This window comes from Ochotona princeps, chromosome 3 (genome assembly GCF_030435755.1).
Source record: "Ochotona princeps isolate mOchPri1 chromosome 3, mOchPri1.hap1, whole genome shotgun sequence".
NCBI lineage: Eukaryota > Metazoa > Chordata > Mammalia > Lagomorpha > Ochotonidae > Ochotona > Ochotona princeps.
The window spans coordinates 77,346,168-77,365,261 of record NC_080834.1 but is presented as its reverse complement, the minus strand read 5'-3'; the positions used below and the strand labels follow the sequence as shown (position 1 = coordinate 77,365,261).

At 40.8% G+C, this 19,094-nt stretch overlaps 1 protein-coding gene across 1 annotated transcript in view; it reads right to left on the bottom strand.

Annotated features, from left to right (window-relative positions):
• CD96 (CD96 molecule) overlaps nt 1-19,094 on the bottom strand; it is a 72,073-nt gene that overhangs the window by 10,056 nt on the left and 42,923 nt on the right. Inside the window, exons 9-10 of the mRNA XM_058661337.1 lie at nt 1,731-1,790; nt 840-911 (exon numbers count right to left, since the gene is read on the bottom strand). Coding sequence (XP_058517320.1) covers nt 840-911; nt 1,731-1,790 — 132 coding nt within the window. The remainder of the gene's footprint in view (nt 1-839; nt 912-1,730; nt 1,791-19,094) is intronic.

Sequence of the window (19,094 nt, the reverse complement as noted above, 5' to 3'; positions counted from 1 at the left end):
AAGAAATAAGATAAATAATGTCACAAGGAACAGTATTAGACATGTGTGTTTTCTCCATCTCCCAAGGACAGGTTCCCTGTGGTAAGATGACAAGGCCAGTAGGTATAAACTTTTTTTGATGGTCTTAAGTTTGTGACTGTGTGTGAGCTGTCCTTGCCAAAAGGACAGATGCATTTCTTTATGACAAAAGGCCTAGCTGTTAGATTCTAACATCTACACATTTGGCAGGAGGCATGTTGTGTCCTTTTTGCTACAAATTCATCACTGCTTATGCATCACACAGAGCATTTTCTCATTACCATGAACAGGCAGACTATTTTCTCTTCAGACCTTAGCCATTCCTGTGACCACAGTACCCATAGACCTGATGGCTAGTGGCTTAATCACAGCATCAACAAAACCATTTTTGTCTTCCATTGGGCTCCCTCTTCCCATTTTCATTACTGTTTTCACTTTATCCCCTCCACACTTATAGTTTACTCTTTGTGTTTCATTGCTTGTATCTTTACAGGAATGCTTGTCAGGAAGACTTTGAAAGACCATTCCATTTAAAATGGTGACCTACCCCCACCTTTGCTACCACCTACCTTCCCGGCTTTGCTTTCCCTCATCACTATTTGCCATTTGTTTGTCCTTTCTCCTCTAGCATTTGGAACTTGAATCTGTCGTGCCCAGAGTTTTGCACTCAGCATCTATATCAATGTTCCAAATATGATAGATGCTTCCTCAGTATCAGCCCATTTGAATGTGTAACAACACACATAGTGATTGTTCAGCACATGTGCTGAGTGAATGAAAGTGACGCAGAAGACTCTGTAGGGCCCACGGTTATACTTAACATTTCTTGGCATCTGTCCCACTGGAGGTCCAGGAGTAACTGATGTCTTGGGTAGTCACATGGGAATTGCTGGCTGAAAGACAAAATTATTTTCAGAAGCCAACTTTTTATACAGCTGTGATTTAACATTGCCTTGATGTGCTGAATTTTTAATCTATATGACTTTGGGGAAATCTGAAATTGAAAATGTCCTTCTCTAGCAGCAGTGCTCTGTGGCATATTAATATGGAGCAAAAACTCTGCAGTTTATGTTTAATGCCAGCTTGCTACCCCATTTGCTTTCTTTCTCTGTTCTTGTCACCATCTCAGATCATTGGGAATACTGTGAAAATTACTTTCTTATTACCTAAAAACCCCTTGACAAATGAATATTTGGTGTGCAATAACAAACCAGCAACTCTTATTTTTAAGATCACAGGAATTGTCATATCAATATGTAGTCACTATAAAGTAATTTAAAGCCAAAATATCAGCATAAAATGAGCAAATGCATCCTTTACCCAAATCTTAATATTGTAGAAAGTAAAGATTGTGCTTCTCTTTCATTTTTTACAAATATATTTTCATATTATTTGCAAAGGTGAAAGATTATTCACATGTTCATTCACTCCCCAAATGTCCACAACAGCAAGACGAGGAACGGCTCAAAGCCAGGAGTCTAAAGTTCCACTGGGGTCTCCCGCACGAGTGAATGAAAGCATGGGTTCCATTTTTGCTGGTTTTAGGAATGTGCCTCAGCAGGATGCTGGACTGGAACTCGAGGAGCTGGGAAATTGGACCAGGTGCTACAATATGGATGTGAGCATTCTCAACAGTGGCTTAATTTCTGAGCCACACAACTAGCCATGTTTTTCTTTGTTGAACCATGGGAAACAAGGTTTGTTATACTCACTATGAGAGATGGTAGATGCACTCATGTCTAATGGGGTCTTTGAAGATGTAGCTGGATATCCTATTTTAAAAATGAAATTGTTATAAGTATTTACATTCCCATGTTCATGCTATTAGATTCAACAGGAACATGAATGATTAGGGTTGGAAAGAATTTTAATGGATTTATAATATCATAGCATCATTTTATAACTGATGAAACTGAATCCAAAAGGTATATGCTTGTGATTACCTACCAATATTCAAGACTATTCCTTTGCTATTGATCTATTTCTCTTAACTCCTAATTTGTTGCAGTGGCACATTCATGCTTTTTTTTCCCAGTGTTCACCATGTGCCACCCTTTACATGTTGGAGATTTTGCAATAAACAAAGTCCTTGTCCTCATTAAACTTACCTCACAGTGAGCTAATAGTATAAAATAGACAGACACCAAATGCAGCTTTTCTTATTTACTTCTGTTCCTTCCCCTAGACATTTTTGTAGAGTCAGATAAAGAAATCATTTACCTGATGGTTCACTCGTCAAATGCCCACAACAGGCTAGTGTTGGCCAGGCCCAGGTCAGGTGCTATGAACTCAAATTGTGTATCCCATACGGGTCGTAGGGAGCCAACTGTCTGAGCAATAATCCACTGCCTTCCAGGGTTTACATTACCAGGAAGCTAGACTCAGAAGCAGAGCTGGGTCTCTGGTGTGCAGTGCAGATGTCCCCCAAAATGACTTAATTATTGTGCCAAATGCATGCCCCTACTTTTCAGCTTGTAACGTTATCTCTATCTTTATACTAGCCATAATTTTCCAGTCTCTACTTTTCCTTCTCCCACTCAAAACAAAATATAAGTTCATGTTCATTTGAAATTTTCCTGGAGATAAACCAAGTTAGATAATTAAGAAGAAAAATATACACCTACACTCATTGTTTGAGTCTCCTTAAATGGCCATTTTTGGGTATATTTTATCTATATGTTTCCTCTCCAAAGCACATTTAGGATTTCCTACATAAATATGCAGCATAATAATTTAAAGACACTGAGTAGAAAGGGGAAACAAGGACAAGAAAAATAATTGGAAAAATGCTGAGTCCTGTTGCAATTAAGTGGGGACAGTATATAAAATGCATTTGTTGATGTTCTTTATTTTTTCAGTGTGTATGGCCCCACATTTCTAGCAGTAAATACTGTGAAATAAGGAGTACATATTGTGTGTTTATGATCATCATAAAATAAAAACAGTCATTTTTCTTTTTTTCCTTTTTTATTGCTAAAGCAGTCATTTTTCAAACCTATTTTTGGTGTAATTAAAAGCAGTCTTTTCCTTTGTCTTCATAAAAGGAAGACTGTATGTATGTTCAATGTCCTCAACAATCTTGTTTGAGAGTGATAGGCATTATGCCTATTAATTTTCAAGTTTCAGTTAGTTCATGGTATCCCACCTTCCCCGGTTTCTGAATTCTTGGAAAAGGTATATCTTAAGTAGAAAGCACATGGTTAAAAAATGTCCTAAATACACATGCATGGTAAATAAGTGAATTGACATTGTGGTTTGTGCTTCCACAGGTAGTTTCCATCCAGAGACAGTCACAATCATTGCTTTAGCAAAGCAGCCCCGTAATGAACTCCAAAGAGACACTCTCTCTCCACCATGACTCCATGAGAAATGTCAGATGTGGAACATGTGTTAGAAGCTGCCTCATAAGATGTACAGGAGATATATAAATGATAGACAGCAGAGGGAAAGAAAAAAGAGAAGTTATGCACAGTGATATGCGTGAAGTCATTTATTCAACAAATATTTATTGAGCGCCTACTATAGACTAGTTGAAGAGCAACAGAAACTTTGCTCCTGCCTGCACAGAGTTTATAGTTTAGTGAGAATTAAGAGTCACTGTGGCAGATGACTGGCTGATCACCAAACCCATCCCATTCTGGCACAGATAAATGACCGTGTTCAGAATCAAATGCTACTAGGTGTGGTGTGTGCTGTGTTCTATTTAATGGAATGTGAGTGGGTGTGGTGGCTTTCATTTTATGCTCTGGCCATGAAACCTCCCTTAAGTGACCCTACCGGTTACTCTAGCAGGGACTGTCATGGTGGGTGATTGGAAAGTGACAGCTTGAAGATGACAATGCTTCTTGAATGACCAGATGGAACAGAGCAGTCACCCACTGGCCTGGTTTTGACTGGTTCTTTCATTTAAGGATAAATTAGATTATATCTAAGTGCGATGGACAAAATTAATCATTATTGTAGTCTGCTTTTATTTCCTTACAAACATTAAAAAGTATAATTACAGCACAAATGCCATGGTGGAGAAATTTGAAGTTTTGTGGCATTTCAAAGGAGGTGAGCTCAGCCAAGATACGGGAACTTCAGGAATGTTTTTCTGACAGAAATGACAGTCAAATAGTACCTGATTGATAATCAGATAAAGAAAAGTTGGGAGTGGAGAAAAGGAAGAGGGAAATAAACAGGGGGAATATAAAAGATGGAAGGAAACAGTAATCAATTCAGAGATTTCAGGCATGCTGAGGTAAGGAAAAGGACAATCGAAGGTGAGAAGTAAAGAGAAGTGCTATTCCATGGACTCTGTGGAGAAAATGCCACAGGTAAGGCAGGAGAGGGTCTGAACCTCGCTGAAAGCCATGGGAATGAACATATGCAAATAAGCCATTAAAATTATGAACTTAACAGGCGTACAGGATGGTCAGATTTGAAAAATAAGGTGGAAAGTGATTTCCAGTTTTCTGACTTGGGAGGCTTTTCAGAGAAAGGTAATATTGATAGGGAAAATAAACAGAGAGTAAGTTCTGGAAGGAGCTGGGAGAAACAAATTGACCTAAATAGACAGAATGGTTTTGGGGCATATGAGAATTCAACACAAACTTGACCATGGGAGTTTAAATCTTAGGAGTGCAAATTGGCCTCAAATACATGGTGTGAGGCAACAGAATGTAGGTGAAACTTACAGTAATTGACAGAACCATGGAATTTGGGTATAAGGAGAAGAGAAATGGTCACAAGATCAAAACAACCAAGAGCTACATTTCAGTGTAAGGAATGTGTGCAGACACAAGTCGAAAATGGCAAGCCAAGGAAGCAGGAAGATAACCAGGGGTATACGGTGTTATGAGGTCAAAGTGATTCAGGACAAGCCAGTCCAATTCAAAAAACACTTGCTGGTGAACGGTATGTGCTGTATGGTGGGTCAATGCGGTCCAACACTACCAAGGAGACATCTTCACATAGCTCTTGATGACTAGAAATCCACCTAATGAGTCCCGCCTGAAGCCAGTCTAGGGGACAGATTTCTAAACCACTTGAAGCTTTGCAAAAGCAATATAGCTTAGCTATTAAAAACATGGATTTCAGAGCCAGATTTCTTTTGTTTGAACTCTGGTTTATTAAATTTGCTGTGACATTGGTTGACATTTTCTCTTCCTCAAATTCCTCTTCAAAGACTTTTTTTTTTTTTTTACTAGTGTGATAGTGAAAAAGAGCCATATATTGAAAATATTTAGAAGACTGGCATGAGATAAATGCTAAAAAGACTATCTTAGAAGTTGCTAAAGAGGTCATCTGTAATTTAGGTCCATGTTGATAATGTAAGTACAAAAGGCAACTTGAATCTCATTTTTTCACATAAGTTATTGATAATTTATTTTTCAAACATTTAGAAGAAAAAAAACAATGATTAAGTACCTCTTTTTGGCTGGACACTGAGGAGAGCAGTATCAAAGACAAAGCCCCTGTCCACATGCAATTTACCCTTCATTAGGCAGACATTAAAGATGGAGCTCAGCCACAGAATGGCAGATGATGTATGTAATATGGAAAAATAACAGGATAGGGGAAAGAGAATGAAGCCTTGCTGGAGAACATTTTAAAGCTCAGTGCCAACCATGCTATGTGCACTGATGATTTTCACACTTAACTCCATTTCCCTTGGGTTTTGTAGAAGGAACTTGATGTAAAGTAACCAAATTCTCTTTCCTCAGGCTAGCCCATGTTGAGAACTACATTCAAAGATGCTCTACTGGAAAGAGGCTAATTGTCAGGAATGAGTTTAAAATAGCTTGCTGGTACCTTTGACATACTCTGGGATAGTTACTTCTTGCTGGCAGTCACCTATCAATCTCCTTTTTCACTTAAATGAGCCAATAATACCAGATTCGTATGAAATAATTGTAGCTTTCATCTTAATGTTTTTCACTACTCATCAAGGATTGCAGTAGAAACAAAGAAAAAAAAACTGCACTTGTAGATTAACAGAGTGTTGGTACCATATTCCTGCTTCTACAACCTTCAGCACTGCCTTTCCCCACTGGTGCACACTGCATTGCAGCCTTGTTGCCTGAATACTGGGGCAGCCACTCTCCACTTGGATGAGACTGTTGTTTGGGCTGTGCTCAACCACAGCCACAGAGGAAGATCCAGGTAGTCTCTGCACCAGAAGCAGCTGGATTTGGGGATGACCAGCTTATGTCACAAAACTGTTTGGATCATGGAAATGAATTTGACTTATGTCTCTCATTGAGATAGTTTTATTATTGTCTCTGTAGCAGTTTCTTCAGTTAAAATTTTTCTTGTTGCATATTTTAAGTTTTTTTTTAAGTTATCCACATTTGCTATTGAGATGAGACAAGGGGAAAAAAACCGTAGAAGAAAATAAACAACCTAATCATGAGCAATGTTCTGACACAGAGGCGCTAAGAGACATGACATGTTCATCACTGGTAGAGAGCCCGGGTTCTTTCCTCTTGCTTTTTCTTTCTGTGAACATCTTCACCGATATCTACTGGCTTAGGAAGTGAATGCAAGTAAGTGGTTTTAACAGCGCTGAGACGATAAGGATAGTCTTTGCCATAACAAAGAAAAATCTGGGAAACACATATGAGGACTTTGTGTTATTCACAAACTATAATACTGTGACCTAGGAGTCTCAGTCTCACAAGTGTCTGCCTTCTGAGATTTCTGTTAACTAGAAGCAGCAGATCCTTCCCTTGGCACTGCAGTCACTCACACTGGGTGCCAGCCCTCACTGGTACCGGGTGATTTAAGTCTGGCAGGAGTCACATGAATCCTGAGGAAATTATATATAATTTGGGCATTTCATTTGTGCTGAAACAATTGATTAAATGTTCTCTCTTGGAGGTCAGAGAAGAATGTGACATAAATCCTCCCTCAAGGTTTACTACAGGGGAAGCAGCATTCATTATTTGGTTCATTTACCATGTTGTTGAGGGACCCCGTAGGGGGCACACCTCATGCATGCATGCCTCCTTGTCTTGCTGTGTCTGTTCCCAGCTAGACATCTGTGCTGTGGTACCCGTCACCCCCTGGCAGGACTGTGCAGTATGCTGAGGGCTAAGAGCATGCCAGCTGCTGGCAACAAAAGGATCAATGACACCCAGTCCATCTCCAGAGAGTGCCAGGTTATTTTGATTTTATTGGACTATGGCTGAATTTTTTTTTTTAGGATTTGACTTAAGGGTCTGTACCAACTTACACAGGTTATTGCTAGAACGATTCCTGTACTATAGAACCTCATTCATCATGCAGAAAAGTTGAAGCCACTGAGAGAATTATTAGTTCTCAGGTAAATCAGATCCATCCTTGCCAGTCCCATGCCCCTTTTACCTTGTTTCAAGGTCAAGGCCCCTCCACATTCTATGGCCTGACCTCCAACAGTCTGTATCGTCATCTTTTGTGACTCCCTACATCTGTTATTTGCTTGGTAATTATTTGGGAGACTACGTTTTTCAGGTGTTGTGCTTGGCTCTGGGAATACTACTCTGCTGCAATTTCAGTTCATACAGACAATGGACATCAAGCACAGAACTGTATGTTCTGATCCAAATGTGAGAACATACACAAGGGAGGAAGGCTGCTTTGGAGTCCCAGGAAGACTTTGCAAGGGAGTGTAGTGGGAGAATGGGGGCAGGAGGGAAGAAGTGACAGCTGCCAGAAAGGGGACACTCCAAGAGCGAAGGACCTGAGTGTGACTGGAGTGGGTTAGAATGAGTCACGCTGGCAACTGTCCATTCCAGGGCTGGGCCTTTCTGAGTCCTGGGTGTTGAGCTGAGCTGGGTATGCTCTGTGGGGCGTTACCTGTCATGGTGAATTTCCATGACATCAGCAGTAACAGGAGAACAAGCGGGGATGAAACTGTGGTATGTTGGTGGCAGTAACATGGCTGTTTATTAAGGACCTTTTTTTTCTTTGTAAAAAGAATTCTTCCCTAGAACTTAACTGGAAGATTCTGAATCTGCAAGAGAACAAATCAGCCTGTCTCTTGATAACAAGTAGGGGATTTTAGAAGAATATTCTTTATATTTCTCTTATTTAAGCTTTTGAAATGTCAATACTGACCATATATTTCATCATGTTCATAAGAAATCTTGCTTTTTGTCTTTTTGGATTCAAGAATGTTTCTATTTTATAACACAGAAAAGTTTCTGCAATATTACCAGCTACTGTTACATCATGGGATACTGTTATACAGGCAAGTAACATACGCTAGATCCATTAGAGAAGTGCTTACTTTGTTTGCTAGTTGTTTGTTTCTTCATCAATTAAAGATTTTTGCAAGCATTATGTATAATGATCCTATATCCTAAAAAAATGGTTTAGGGTCAGTTGTTGTGGTGCAACAGGTTAAGCTGTCACCTAGTTTACTCTCCAGGTGGCTGCAATAGCTGGGGCTAGGTCAGGGCCAAGCCAGGAGCCAGAAGCTTCATCTGGGTCTCCATGTGGGTAACAGATTCAAGTTCTCAGGCTGTCTTCCACTGCTTTACCTGGGCTATTAGCAGGGAGCTCACTGGAAGCTGGGACTCAAACCAGCACCCATATGGAATGCTGGTATTTCAGGAAGTGGCTTTATCTACTATGCTGCAGCACTGGTCCCTAACACTAGTTATTAGATGAAGTTATAATTAAGCTGAATCAATCCTGACTTTATAAGGTAGGGAAGCAAAGATCTATATGAGCCAATTATGGTCGTCTGCACGAGACTGCTGATCAGAATAAAGCAGAATCAAGTCTCTCTCGCTCCTTTCTAAAGGCTTGTTTATTTTTATTTGAAAGGCAGATTTACAGAAAGGAGAGAAGAAGAAAAGGATAATAATAAGAAGAAGATTAAGGAGGAGGAGGAGGTAAAGAAGAAGGAGAACAATGGGGGAAGAGAGAGAAATCTTTCACCCACTGATTCACTTTCCATGTGACCCCAAAAAACCAGAGTTGAACTAATCTGAAGCCAGCAGCCAGGAGCTTCTTCTGGGTCTCCCATGTGGGAGCAGGGTTCCAAGGACTTGAGCCATTCTCTGCTGCTTTCCTAGGCCATAAGCTAGATGGGAAGAGGAACAGCCTAGACATGAACTGGTGCCCATATGGGATTCCAGCCTTTGGAGGTGGAGGATTGGCCTACTGAGGTATTGTTTCAGCCCCCAGAATCAGATATTTTAATTCACACTTTGCACATCCTCCCAGTAACTGTCTAGTTACATTGGCAGAGAGATAGAGTCAAAAGCAGAGCCAAAATCTGAATGGATCCGAACACAGGTGTCTTAACCACTGGGACAAATGCTCATCCTTTGGGTGTATCATGGCTTCGCAGATGCTTTTTATGAAATTTCACATTGGCTAAAAATCTTATGAAATAAATATTACTCCCATTTTTGTAAGATAAGGGAACAGTATTAGAGAAGTAACATAAACTTTTCTGAGTTATATTTCTAGTAGCTGGCAGAAAGAGATTCTGAACCCAAGCCTATTTATTCCTTTCTGGAAACCTGATAGAGTTAGCCTTGGTGCACTAGCATCTTCAGAACCAGAGGTAGCCATGAAACTAACAAGCAACCCACCCAAACAGAGGATATCTGATAGCCTCTGTGTCTGCTCTCCTCCTGTCATCTCATCTCAAGATTCCAGCTGCAAGACTATACAGCTAGGGAAAGAGTGTCATTGAGGAAGTACAACAAGAAACACAGCAGCCCCAAAAGCAGTTGACCTCCAGTAGCCAAGGCTGCAAAAGGGAAGTAAGAGGAAGATTGCTAGAGAGGTGTGGTTTGCATCAAAGAGACGGCAGCCCGGGGAGAGTCAGGGATCTCTGAGAACTCTGTCACCTGTCCCAGGAAGTCAAGGCAACCAATTGCATTTTCCTCATAAAGAGAGCGCCTAAGTCGATTTTACAGCCAACCTGTCAAGTGAGGTCACACCTCACCTGCCTCTCTCCTCTGCTTCCTACCACGTGCACCTCAAAAATGGCCCCAACAATCACTTGAGAGTGGAGGAGAGGATAACACCAGGCTGAGGAATCATTCTGATTTGCCGTTTCCTCTCCACTCTGCCCACCACTGCATTGCTTCCTTTAGACGTAGAACACAGAGCTTCACACGCCACAGCCATTTGAGATGAGACAGACCCACTTGTGGCTGGAGCGACATACAGGAAAGTTCTGAACTGAATTAACTTTTGTGAGTTACATTACATTTGACAAGCCTTTAAATTATTGACATAAGTCTGTTCCAGTGCCTAAAATAGACCAGACATTTATTATATGAAAATCACCCCAAATGTCAAGTAATCTGTCTGTAATTTCTTTTAGAGGCCAAGAAGAAACTATTCAATAGAGCTCATTTGAACAGGGCATGATGAGGAAAAGTAAAATTACTTTTTGCTGACCTTCCCAGTTCAGCTGATTTAATCAACTGAGTATGAAGGTAAAAGTCATTTGTAAGTTCAGGATGCTCTTTGAGTGATCTGGTTACCCATGCCTCATTATAGAAAACTGCCTTCTTCCCCTGTAAAATTGAGCCTGTTAATTTAGCTTGTTTTAGCAATATTTTCACTTGGCCTTCTGCTGTATCACTGTAGCATACATTGATTGGCTTATCTTATCAAGACTTATCTACTCACTCTCCTTGACAAATGTGAAATTGCTTTCCATCAACCCATTTGCACCATAAAAAATATTTAAAAGCTATAGTGAGGTGACAGCATTGTGGTATAGAGGGTAAACCTGCCACCTGCATTCCATATGAATGCTGATTTGTGTGATGTTTGATTCACTTCTAATCCAGCTCCCGGCTAATGCTCCTGGCAAGGTAGTGGAGTGTGACCTGTTTGGAGCTCTGTTACCTATGTGGGAGACCCAGGTGAAGCTTTTCATTTCCTCCTGACTCAGCCTTGGCCATTGTGACCATTTGGCAGTGAATCAGCAGATGGAAGATCTCTTTCTGTCTGTTTAACTCTTTCAAAATCAATCAATCAGTCTCAGAAAAACCTTGTGATGATGCTAACTGGAGTTGTACTTACAAGAGGAAAGACATGTGACTATTATCAGGCTCATCAATCCCATGTGTAGCATAAGCTAACGATGGACTTTTGACTCAGCATAAAAGAGCTACATGGTATAAAATCCTCCTCTGTTCAGGTGGGAGACAGATTGTTTTGGACCTATTCTGGCTGAATGGGTAAGAGAAGTGGGTTTCAGAGGGTTAGTGGTCCAGAAAATGTTTCAAGACTCTTGGGAATGAAGATCACAGTAAACAGAAGGTGGCTAATCATCCATCAAGCAACACATCTATAGACACATATTAATTATTACAGAAACTGAAAAATAACTCATCTGATACTTTTATCCATTATCCAGAGGTACCTCTTTCCCAAGGGGGGAAACTGAATAAACAAATGCCCAAAGTTAACTCATCCTCAAGAAGGCTACCGCTGATTTATGAATGATGGGATGGGATAAAATGAGAAATTCTTTCAGTGTGTAATTGTACGTTCCAGTTGAACATTTGTGGGCAAGCCATAAGGAACAAACTCTCCTGGGATTCAAAAACAGTACTGTTTTATATGACTTCTGTGGATTCCTATCTACACGGAGAATTATCATTTTGTTGATGGTGGGAATAGTAGTGAAGGAAGGAGTGTCCCTCTCTCTAGTGTACTTCCAGCTGAGGAAATGTGAGTCCTACTCTCAGTGGCTGCATTGCTCAGGAAAATACAGGTGGAGATAAGGAGGACATGAGCATGGTCAGTCTTTAACAGCTCGACACCAGCCCTGTGCTGGGAGGGATCTACTCAGTGTTTAAAGACATGGGGCACTAGCCTTACGTGCTCAAGGCAGCAGGATTTAAGGCTGCTTTGAAGGCAGTGGTGTGGGTTCCATTTGGTTCCTCTGCTTTGTGCATGACATTGGACAACCTGTTTGAGCATCTAGCCTCTTTGTGACTCAACATCTTTCTTTGTAAAATGAGAATCATAATAGTACCTATGGTATTGTGTTGTAGGGAGGACTGAATGAACTCATTTGAGTATAGTTACTAGTTTAGAACAGTTCCAGTTTCATGCACATTGAAGGGATTCACAAAATATTATTTTTATTATGTAGTACTATAGTACAATTATGACCGTTGGTAAAAATGTTAGGTAGTTGGTTGCCAGAAATGAACCTTGCAAAGCCCTTGTATAAAGACTTGTGTAAGTCTTCTATCTTTGCCCTATATTGAGACCAATATTGTTGGTGAGAATTATGAGGCATCTTCTCCACTTTTGTAAATTCATCAGATTGTCAACCACCTGGACCATTGAAAATTGCTCCCTGCTCTTACTGCTATCATCCAGCACACACAGGACCTTTATTTTATTCACTGAAAAAGCCTCAGTGGCTGTTTGTTTATTGATATTCAGACCACAGCTAAAATCCATTGTCATCATTTAAAAATAATTTTTACTTTTACTGGTTTATATTTTTGAAAGAACATGTTTTAATTTATGTAATAGTCAAAGGCTTAATCATTGTCCCTTAATCTGAGCTTATTTCTCCTATCCCCAATTCTGCTTTAGCCAGTCCACCTTGCAGTTGTCTCTCTAACAAGCACTGACACTACTCAACCTCCTTGTTTTCTCATGCCTTCTACTCTTTCTATTTCATCTTTGCTTAAGCAATAATCTGAGAATCCATCTCCCATCTCTCTTCCATCTGAGTTAGCATTTTTCCCCCAAATTCCCCGTGTAAACTTCCCTGATTCTATTCCCTTGATTCCAACACATGTTGACTTTTTTCCTTTTGCCTATCTGGATATGCATTTCAAAGGCAGAAAGTATGGCCAAGTAACTGAGCTGTCCTGTGGGCACCTGGAGACAGGCATGGTATAACCAGCAAGAGGATCAGAAGCTGCTGTCATCAACAAATCACCAGGGACTTTTCCTGGCTTTGCAGAATCTCTTTGGGCTCCCCCTCTTAACTCTAGAACCAAAAGTTCAGAGCTATCATTGATTTATGATTGGTTTATTCTCCACTTTCTCTAGGGACTTCTTCCAGATTGGCTTGCCACCCATTTCTGACTTACTTATTCATAAGACAAAAATTTTACTGTGTTCAAAGGGCAGTTGCTTCCTTTTCTTTGTCCCCTTCAGTGTCTGACTATCCACTTGCCAGGCATAAACTGTATTCAGCCAGGGAGAAGCCAAAGTTAGAGTCTTATAGGACCTGATGTTTTACTCGAAGTGTTCAGATGCATTCTAAATGCAACCAGTTTAACTATTAAAATAGTAAATCCTTGGATGATTATTATACTTAAGATTGGCATTTGTGAGGCCTGTTCTCTTAGGCTACATAACTAGCAGTCAACTCATAGTGAATTGAAAGGCTCAGGGCTCTCTAAGGGCAACTGCAGTACCACCCGAAATGTGTCAGGTGTCTGGTTGTTCCATGTGAACTTGTCTCATCTCACCACTGAGCATGTCAGCCTCCTGTCTTGTCTTAGAACAGTGCTGAGAATGCAGCTGGGACTCAGCAAACACTAATTGGTTCTGGTTGGTTTGAGCGAGGTCTCCCTGGATAACTCTTGGCAGTCTGTTATGAGTTACAAAGTTCTCCTCCTGTAGTTAAGGAATATTCATATGTCTTCCGTGACCATCTACACTTGTTTAAAAATATTCTTTCAGTAAGGATGAAAGAAAAATAATTTGATGCAGCAAGATATATAGTTTCATAGTTATGACTGAATAACCAACTTTTTGCATTCTAAAATTTGGAATGAAACCCTGGCCTTTTGAAGTTGGTTTCCATAACATGCTCCATCTAGCTTCCTTTAATAAAGAAACTTGCAAAAGTGAATGTTACCAGCTTCTCAGGAGGCAAGTCACTATGTTACTTCACAATTACCCTGTGGATTGCCTAGACAAAAATATGGATTTTTTTAGCAGCAATTCAGATAAACCATATTTAGACAAAAGCACCCATTTGGTAAGTACTGTTTCTTTTTTTTGAACATACAAAATCAGGCAAAGAATTGTCCCCAAAATGTAAGCTGCTGTGACCATCTTGACAGAGATTCAGATATGGTTTTTAAAGTGGAAATGGCACTTGATTGGAACAGGATTCAGCATAATTAACATTTTGGACCATAAAATTATTTGTTATCAGGACTGTCCTGTACTGTGCTATATGTTGTTTAGAAGCACCCTGACCCCACATCTGCTAGATGCCAGTGGGACCATCTAACCTTCATTGTGACAATAAAAAATGTCACCAGACATTGTCAAATGTCCCTAAGGAGGAATATATTACTCTGGGTGGAAACCTCTAACCTAAAAGATTCCTTAGGTTCAATGCAGCACCTTGTTTTAGAGTCTTGATTATTTCAGAAACTTCCAAATTGTATGATATGTATGTTAATGTGATGGCTGATTCAGTAGCATTTTCCTCCCTATTTTATGCATTTTATTTACTCAAATATGTTTTCTTTCTCATGTAATACTGGACCCATAGGAAGTTGTAAGCTCCTTCAGGGTGACAACTATACTTCCTGTTGCTTTGTGTTTCCCCACAGAAATAAGAAAGATGTTTGGTCTAATGGACAGGCTAGCTTCATAGGAAATTCAACCATGAGACATTTGTATTTGTTTCCAGTTAGCCGAATGTGTTCTTCATGAGGACATTTCCTCGCTTTTTTGTTCACCACTGATTCCAAGCATCTCCAAGAGCACCTGATACAAGTTTGTACCCAATAGATGGCTGCTGAATGAAAGTTATCACTTTGTTTCTAAAATCCTGTTCACTCGGGGTCCTGTCCCATAGCCAAAGGGTAACATAATAGTCCTCAGACATCCACACTTTCCAATATTAATCCCTTCCCTGATACAGTCCTACTTCTCAGAGCCAAATTTATCTATAATTGTTTTCTCAAATGCCCATGAGAAAATTGGTCTATGCACAAATGCTTGTTGTTTTTTTTGTTCAGCATTTTCTTGTCTCCCTTGAGCCAATGACCACATACACTCTCAAGATCAGACATCTCCTCTCTTTTAGGTAGCATTTTTTAACTTAACGAATCCATAAAGCCTTTCCTAATGCAAACTTTAACACTTTCTTATAACTACATCTCCTAGGGCATTGTAATTCTATAAGACATTCTACCTTTAGCATTACCATTTTGAATTGTTATATTTGATTACATGTTATCTCTTTCAAATAATCTGAAGTCGTTTGAAGGTAGGAAAAAACCTCATTGTCTTTTCATTCAATGCCATAGTGTAGATTAAATAACATCTACATAGTGAGGAAATATTGTCCCTATTCGTTTTTAAAAATCATGCATTTGTTCAGCTAATTTTTTTGACTACACACTTTGTGTTAAGCATTTGCTTGGAGGCAAAATAAATATGGCTTATGACATGTTTAGACAAGTTGAGAATATGTTATCTAGATCAGTGAAAACCAGATTTAGGGTCAGGGAACTTCAGTGTAAATGCTGACTTTGTACTTATTAGTTGTACAATAATTTAAGCTATTAGTGTCTCATCCAGAAAATGGAACTGGTAATGCTCTGTCTACTGCTCCTAACAAAGGAGATAAAAGCACATGATACTTTATTTGCAGACATCTCTAAATGAAGAAATATAGTGACTTAGTGACTTTAATTCATCTGCAAATTATTGTTCCTTTTCCTTTTAATGGATGAACTCTAATTCTCCTCCACTTGCAGATAAATAGGACCAAATGACATCACTAGTGAATAAAGCAGAAGTGCTGGCGTAGAGTTTTGGAAATTAAGTAATAAAAATGCACTGTGGCTTTCATCTTTGTCATTGTGCTTCTTTAATTGTTTGGAAAAAGCCACCTGTACATTCTACGCGAACTCAGCAAAAGCCCCAAATGGTGAGGAACTATGGAGCCCTTAAGGTCAGGAAAGATTCCTCATCTTGGGTCCAGTCTTCAGACAACTGAAGCTTCAGCCAAGAGCATGGCCTCCCCTATGAAAGAACCTGAGTTAATGCCACTCAGCTAAGCTATTCCTGAGATCCTAATCTCCAGAAGCCATATGATTCAGTGTGTATCTCAAATATTGCTAAGAGTTGATGCTATTTAATGAATTATGCAGAGTTCTTTAGAGATTTGACGTGTTTTCATAGAGCATGCTACTTGTTGAATGAAGAATGCCATATTGGGTCTAGGATGTGCCGGGCTTGGCTAGACCCCAACACCTACTGCTGCTCGTGAGGACCAGGGTAGGTGTATGATGGGCTAGGCTAGGTTTTTGCCCTTGCTGAGTTGAGTGTGAGTTGTGTCTGTGTGTGGACCAAGCTAGACTTGGCTATAGCACCCAACAAGAACCAGAATGGGTGAGGGCCAATCAGGAAAGGTCACTATTCCTGTGGGACAGGAGGTGGACTAAGTAGGGCTGGCCCATGGATGCACCGGTTTGGGCGAGATGTGGCACTGGGCGAGATCCTGATGGAGGAGCTTGGGTAACTTCTCTGACATGCTCTTTGCAGGTGAATGCAAGAACCAAGATGGGAGCAACCCAAGCCAGGCCAAAATATAGTACCCACCAGCATACATTTGCACAGGTCAGGGACAGGCCAAGCTGGTTCAGTTTATATCAGCTGCTTGTAAATCTGAGTGCCAGAATGGAGAATGGAGTGTGGGTCAGGACAAGTTGGGATGCAATACCAGCTAGTCCACATTAAGGTGGGGACTGGGGGCTGGTATTACTGGGCTAGGCTGTAGCCCCCACCAGTGTGAGCTGGAACTGGGGGTGGGCCTGGCCTGGACAGGCTAGAGCACCCATGGCAAATGCTGAGGTGAGGCAGGCTGTGCCAGACTGGGTGGCAGCACCCAACCAGCACATGTGAAACCCGGGGTGGGGGGCGGTGAAGATGAATCCAGTGGGTTGGCTGAGGGGACCCCTCTATTGTTCCACTACTCCCACTGGTGAGCATGAGAGCTGGGATGGGGGCAGACTAGGCCGGGTAGGGCTACAACATCTGATAGCCTACATGTGAGCTGGATCAGTGAAAGCCAGGCTGGGCTGACTGTGCTTTCTGGTGCATGTGTGAGCCAGAGTGGGTGAGGGCGGGTTAAGCTTTGCTGCAGCATCAGATGGCAGATGCTGGTATAGGGGGGGCAAATTCTGTCAGGCACAGGCATGGCTAGATTGATGGTGATACCTGCTGGCACCAGTGTGGACTGGATAGTGGGGCTGGCTGGGATGAACTTGGCTTCAATGCCCATTGACATGTACAAGAGCTGAATGGGATTTGGGACAGAACGGACCAGTCTGCTGTACATACTGGCAAGCACGAGAACCAGAGTAGGGGGTGGGCCTGGTAGGGGTTATTGCCGGTTGCTCCAAGTAGGCTGCTGCTCACACTCGTTTGCATGAAGGCTGAGTATGTGGTGGGCAGGATAGGGCTAGACTCCAACACCTTTTGGTTTGCATAAAACATGGTCCTGGAGGTAGAACTGACCCAGCAATTGCAAATACCAATGTGTGTATAGGCTGATTTGCTTGATGGACTGTGCCGGACTCTGTATTGATAAACACACACAAGAATCATATCTGGGATGGCCTCAGATGTGTTTTCTTTGGTGATTCCATACCAACTGAACTGCTGGACGCAGAACCTAACCATGGAGAGATTTGCAGCTTCCGTGGGCTGACCATGGAGTACATGTGTCAGAGCTGGGCCTCTTTAGTGGCTCAGATGGCGCAGTGGACAGTGTATCCAAATGTACACGGAAGATATGGCAGTACATTGGAGCCTCTAGAGGACACCTGGTACCATGGCAGAGGACGGAGGACAGAAAAAATTGATCAGCTACTCCAACCAAGCGTTGGCAGTGAATATCCAGGCAGACGGAGACTTTAAGGTGGACTATAGCAGCCAGTGGATTCAGGAGAGATTTCATTGTGACTGGAGTGGTGGAATAGACAATTCAGGACTGTTGAACTATCAAAACCTCTTGAGATTTTCATGGCGTTGTAAATGTCTATTTTTCTTCCTGCTGTGGATTCTGTTTTGTGGCTTTTCATTTAAGGATATGTGTGGTAACTGTGAAATGGAGACTATCATATCCAGATGTGAGGATGCAATGCAGTATGCATTTCTACTTCCAGATCAAAGAAGGACTACCAATGAAACTGTTAATTATATCTTGACAATAGGATGCTAGACTCTGCCATTTGTCCATGCCCGCAATGATGGACATCTGATTGTTTAGGAAGAACAATAATATAATAATAATATAGGGGAACTCAGGGGGAGGGAATTTGGGGTGTGGGTAAGGGAAATCCCATGGCCTATGGAACTGTATAATAAAATAATAATAGTAATAATAAATTAGTTAAAAAGGAATACCATAATCAGCTGTGGCTTATTGCTGAATGATGAATTAGAATAGCAGAAAAATACACTTCAGAAAAACAGCAGTTAAAGAAAAATTGCAAAACACTAACACCATGGTAAAATCAGGGGTATATAAAACTTGTGATGAGTGATTTCCCACCTTTGTGTGTGTGTTGTTGCCACTTGTCTTGTTTTCTGAGAGCTATTCACTTCTATCCACTTGTGACAGTGACTGCCAGGTAAACCCCAAAGGATACCTGCTGAAAGGAATTGCTCATCTCTACATACTTCTTTAGCTTTATTTCATTTTCATTTCCTATTTTGAGTTAAAATGGATGGTTTTAAGAAAATAAATGAAAACCACACTCTGCTGTACACAGAATGGAGAAATTTTATATTAGAGATGTCACCATGGTTCTTCAATAACACAAAGGCCATGGGCTGGGAATTTATGATTTGTTGGCATGAACACCAAGTTCTGAGAGCAGTGCTATTTCTTTGCCATAGCAACGCTAACCCAGGCTGAGCTCCATTATTAATGATGCCACAAATGAGAGGTTTGAATTCATCGTCCTTACCAGTCAACTTTGTCAAAATTAATTTGAGCCAGAGCTAATTTAAATTTAAAATGATCTAACTACATTTGGCACACAAGATCTCTACTTACAACTGATTTCTTAACCTCCCTAGTGAGAATATAGTTATAGAGGAAGACCGTCAATTCA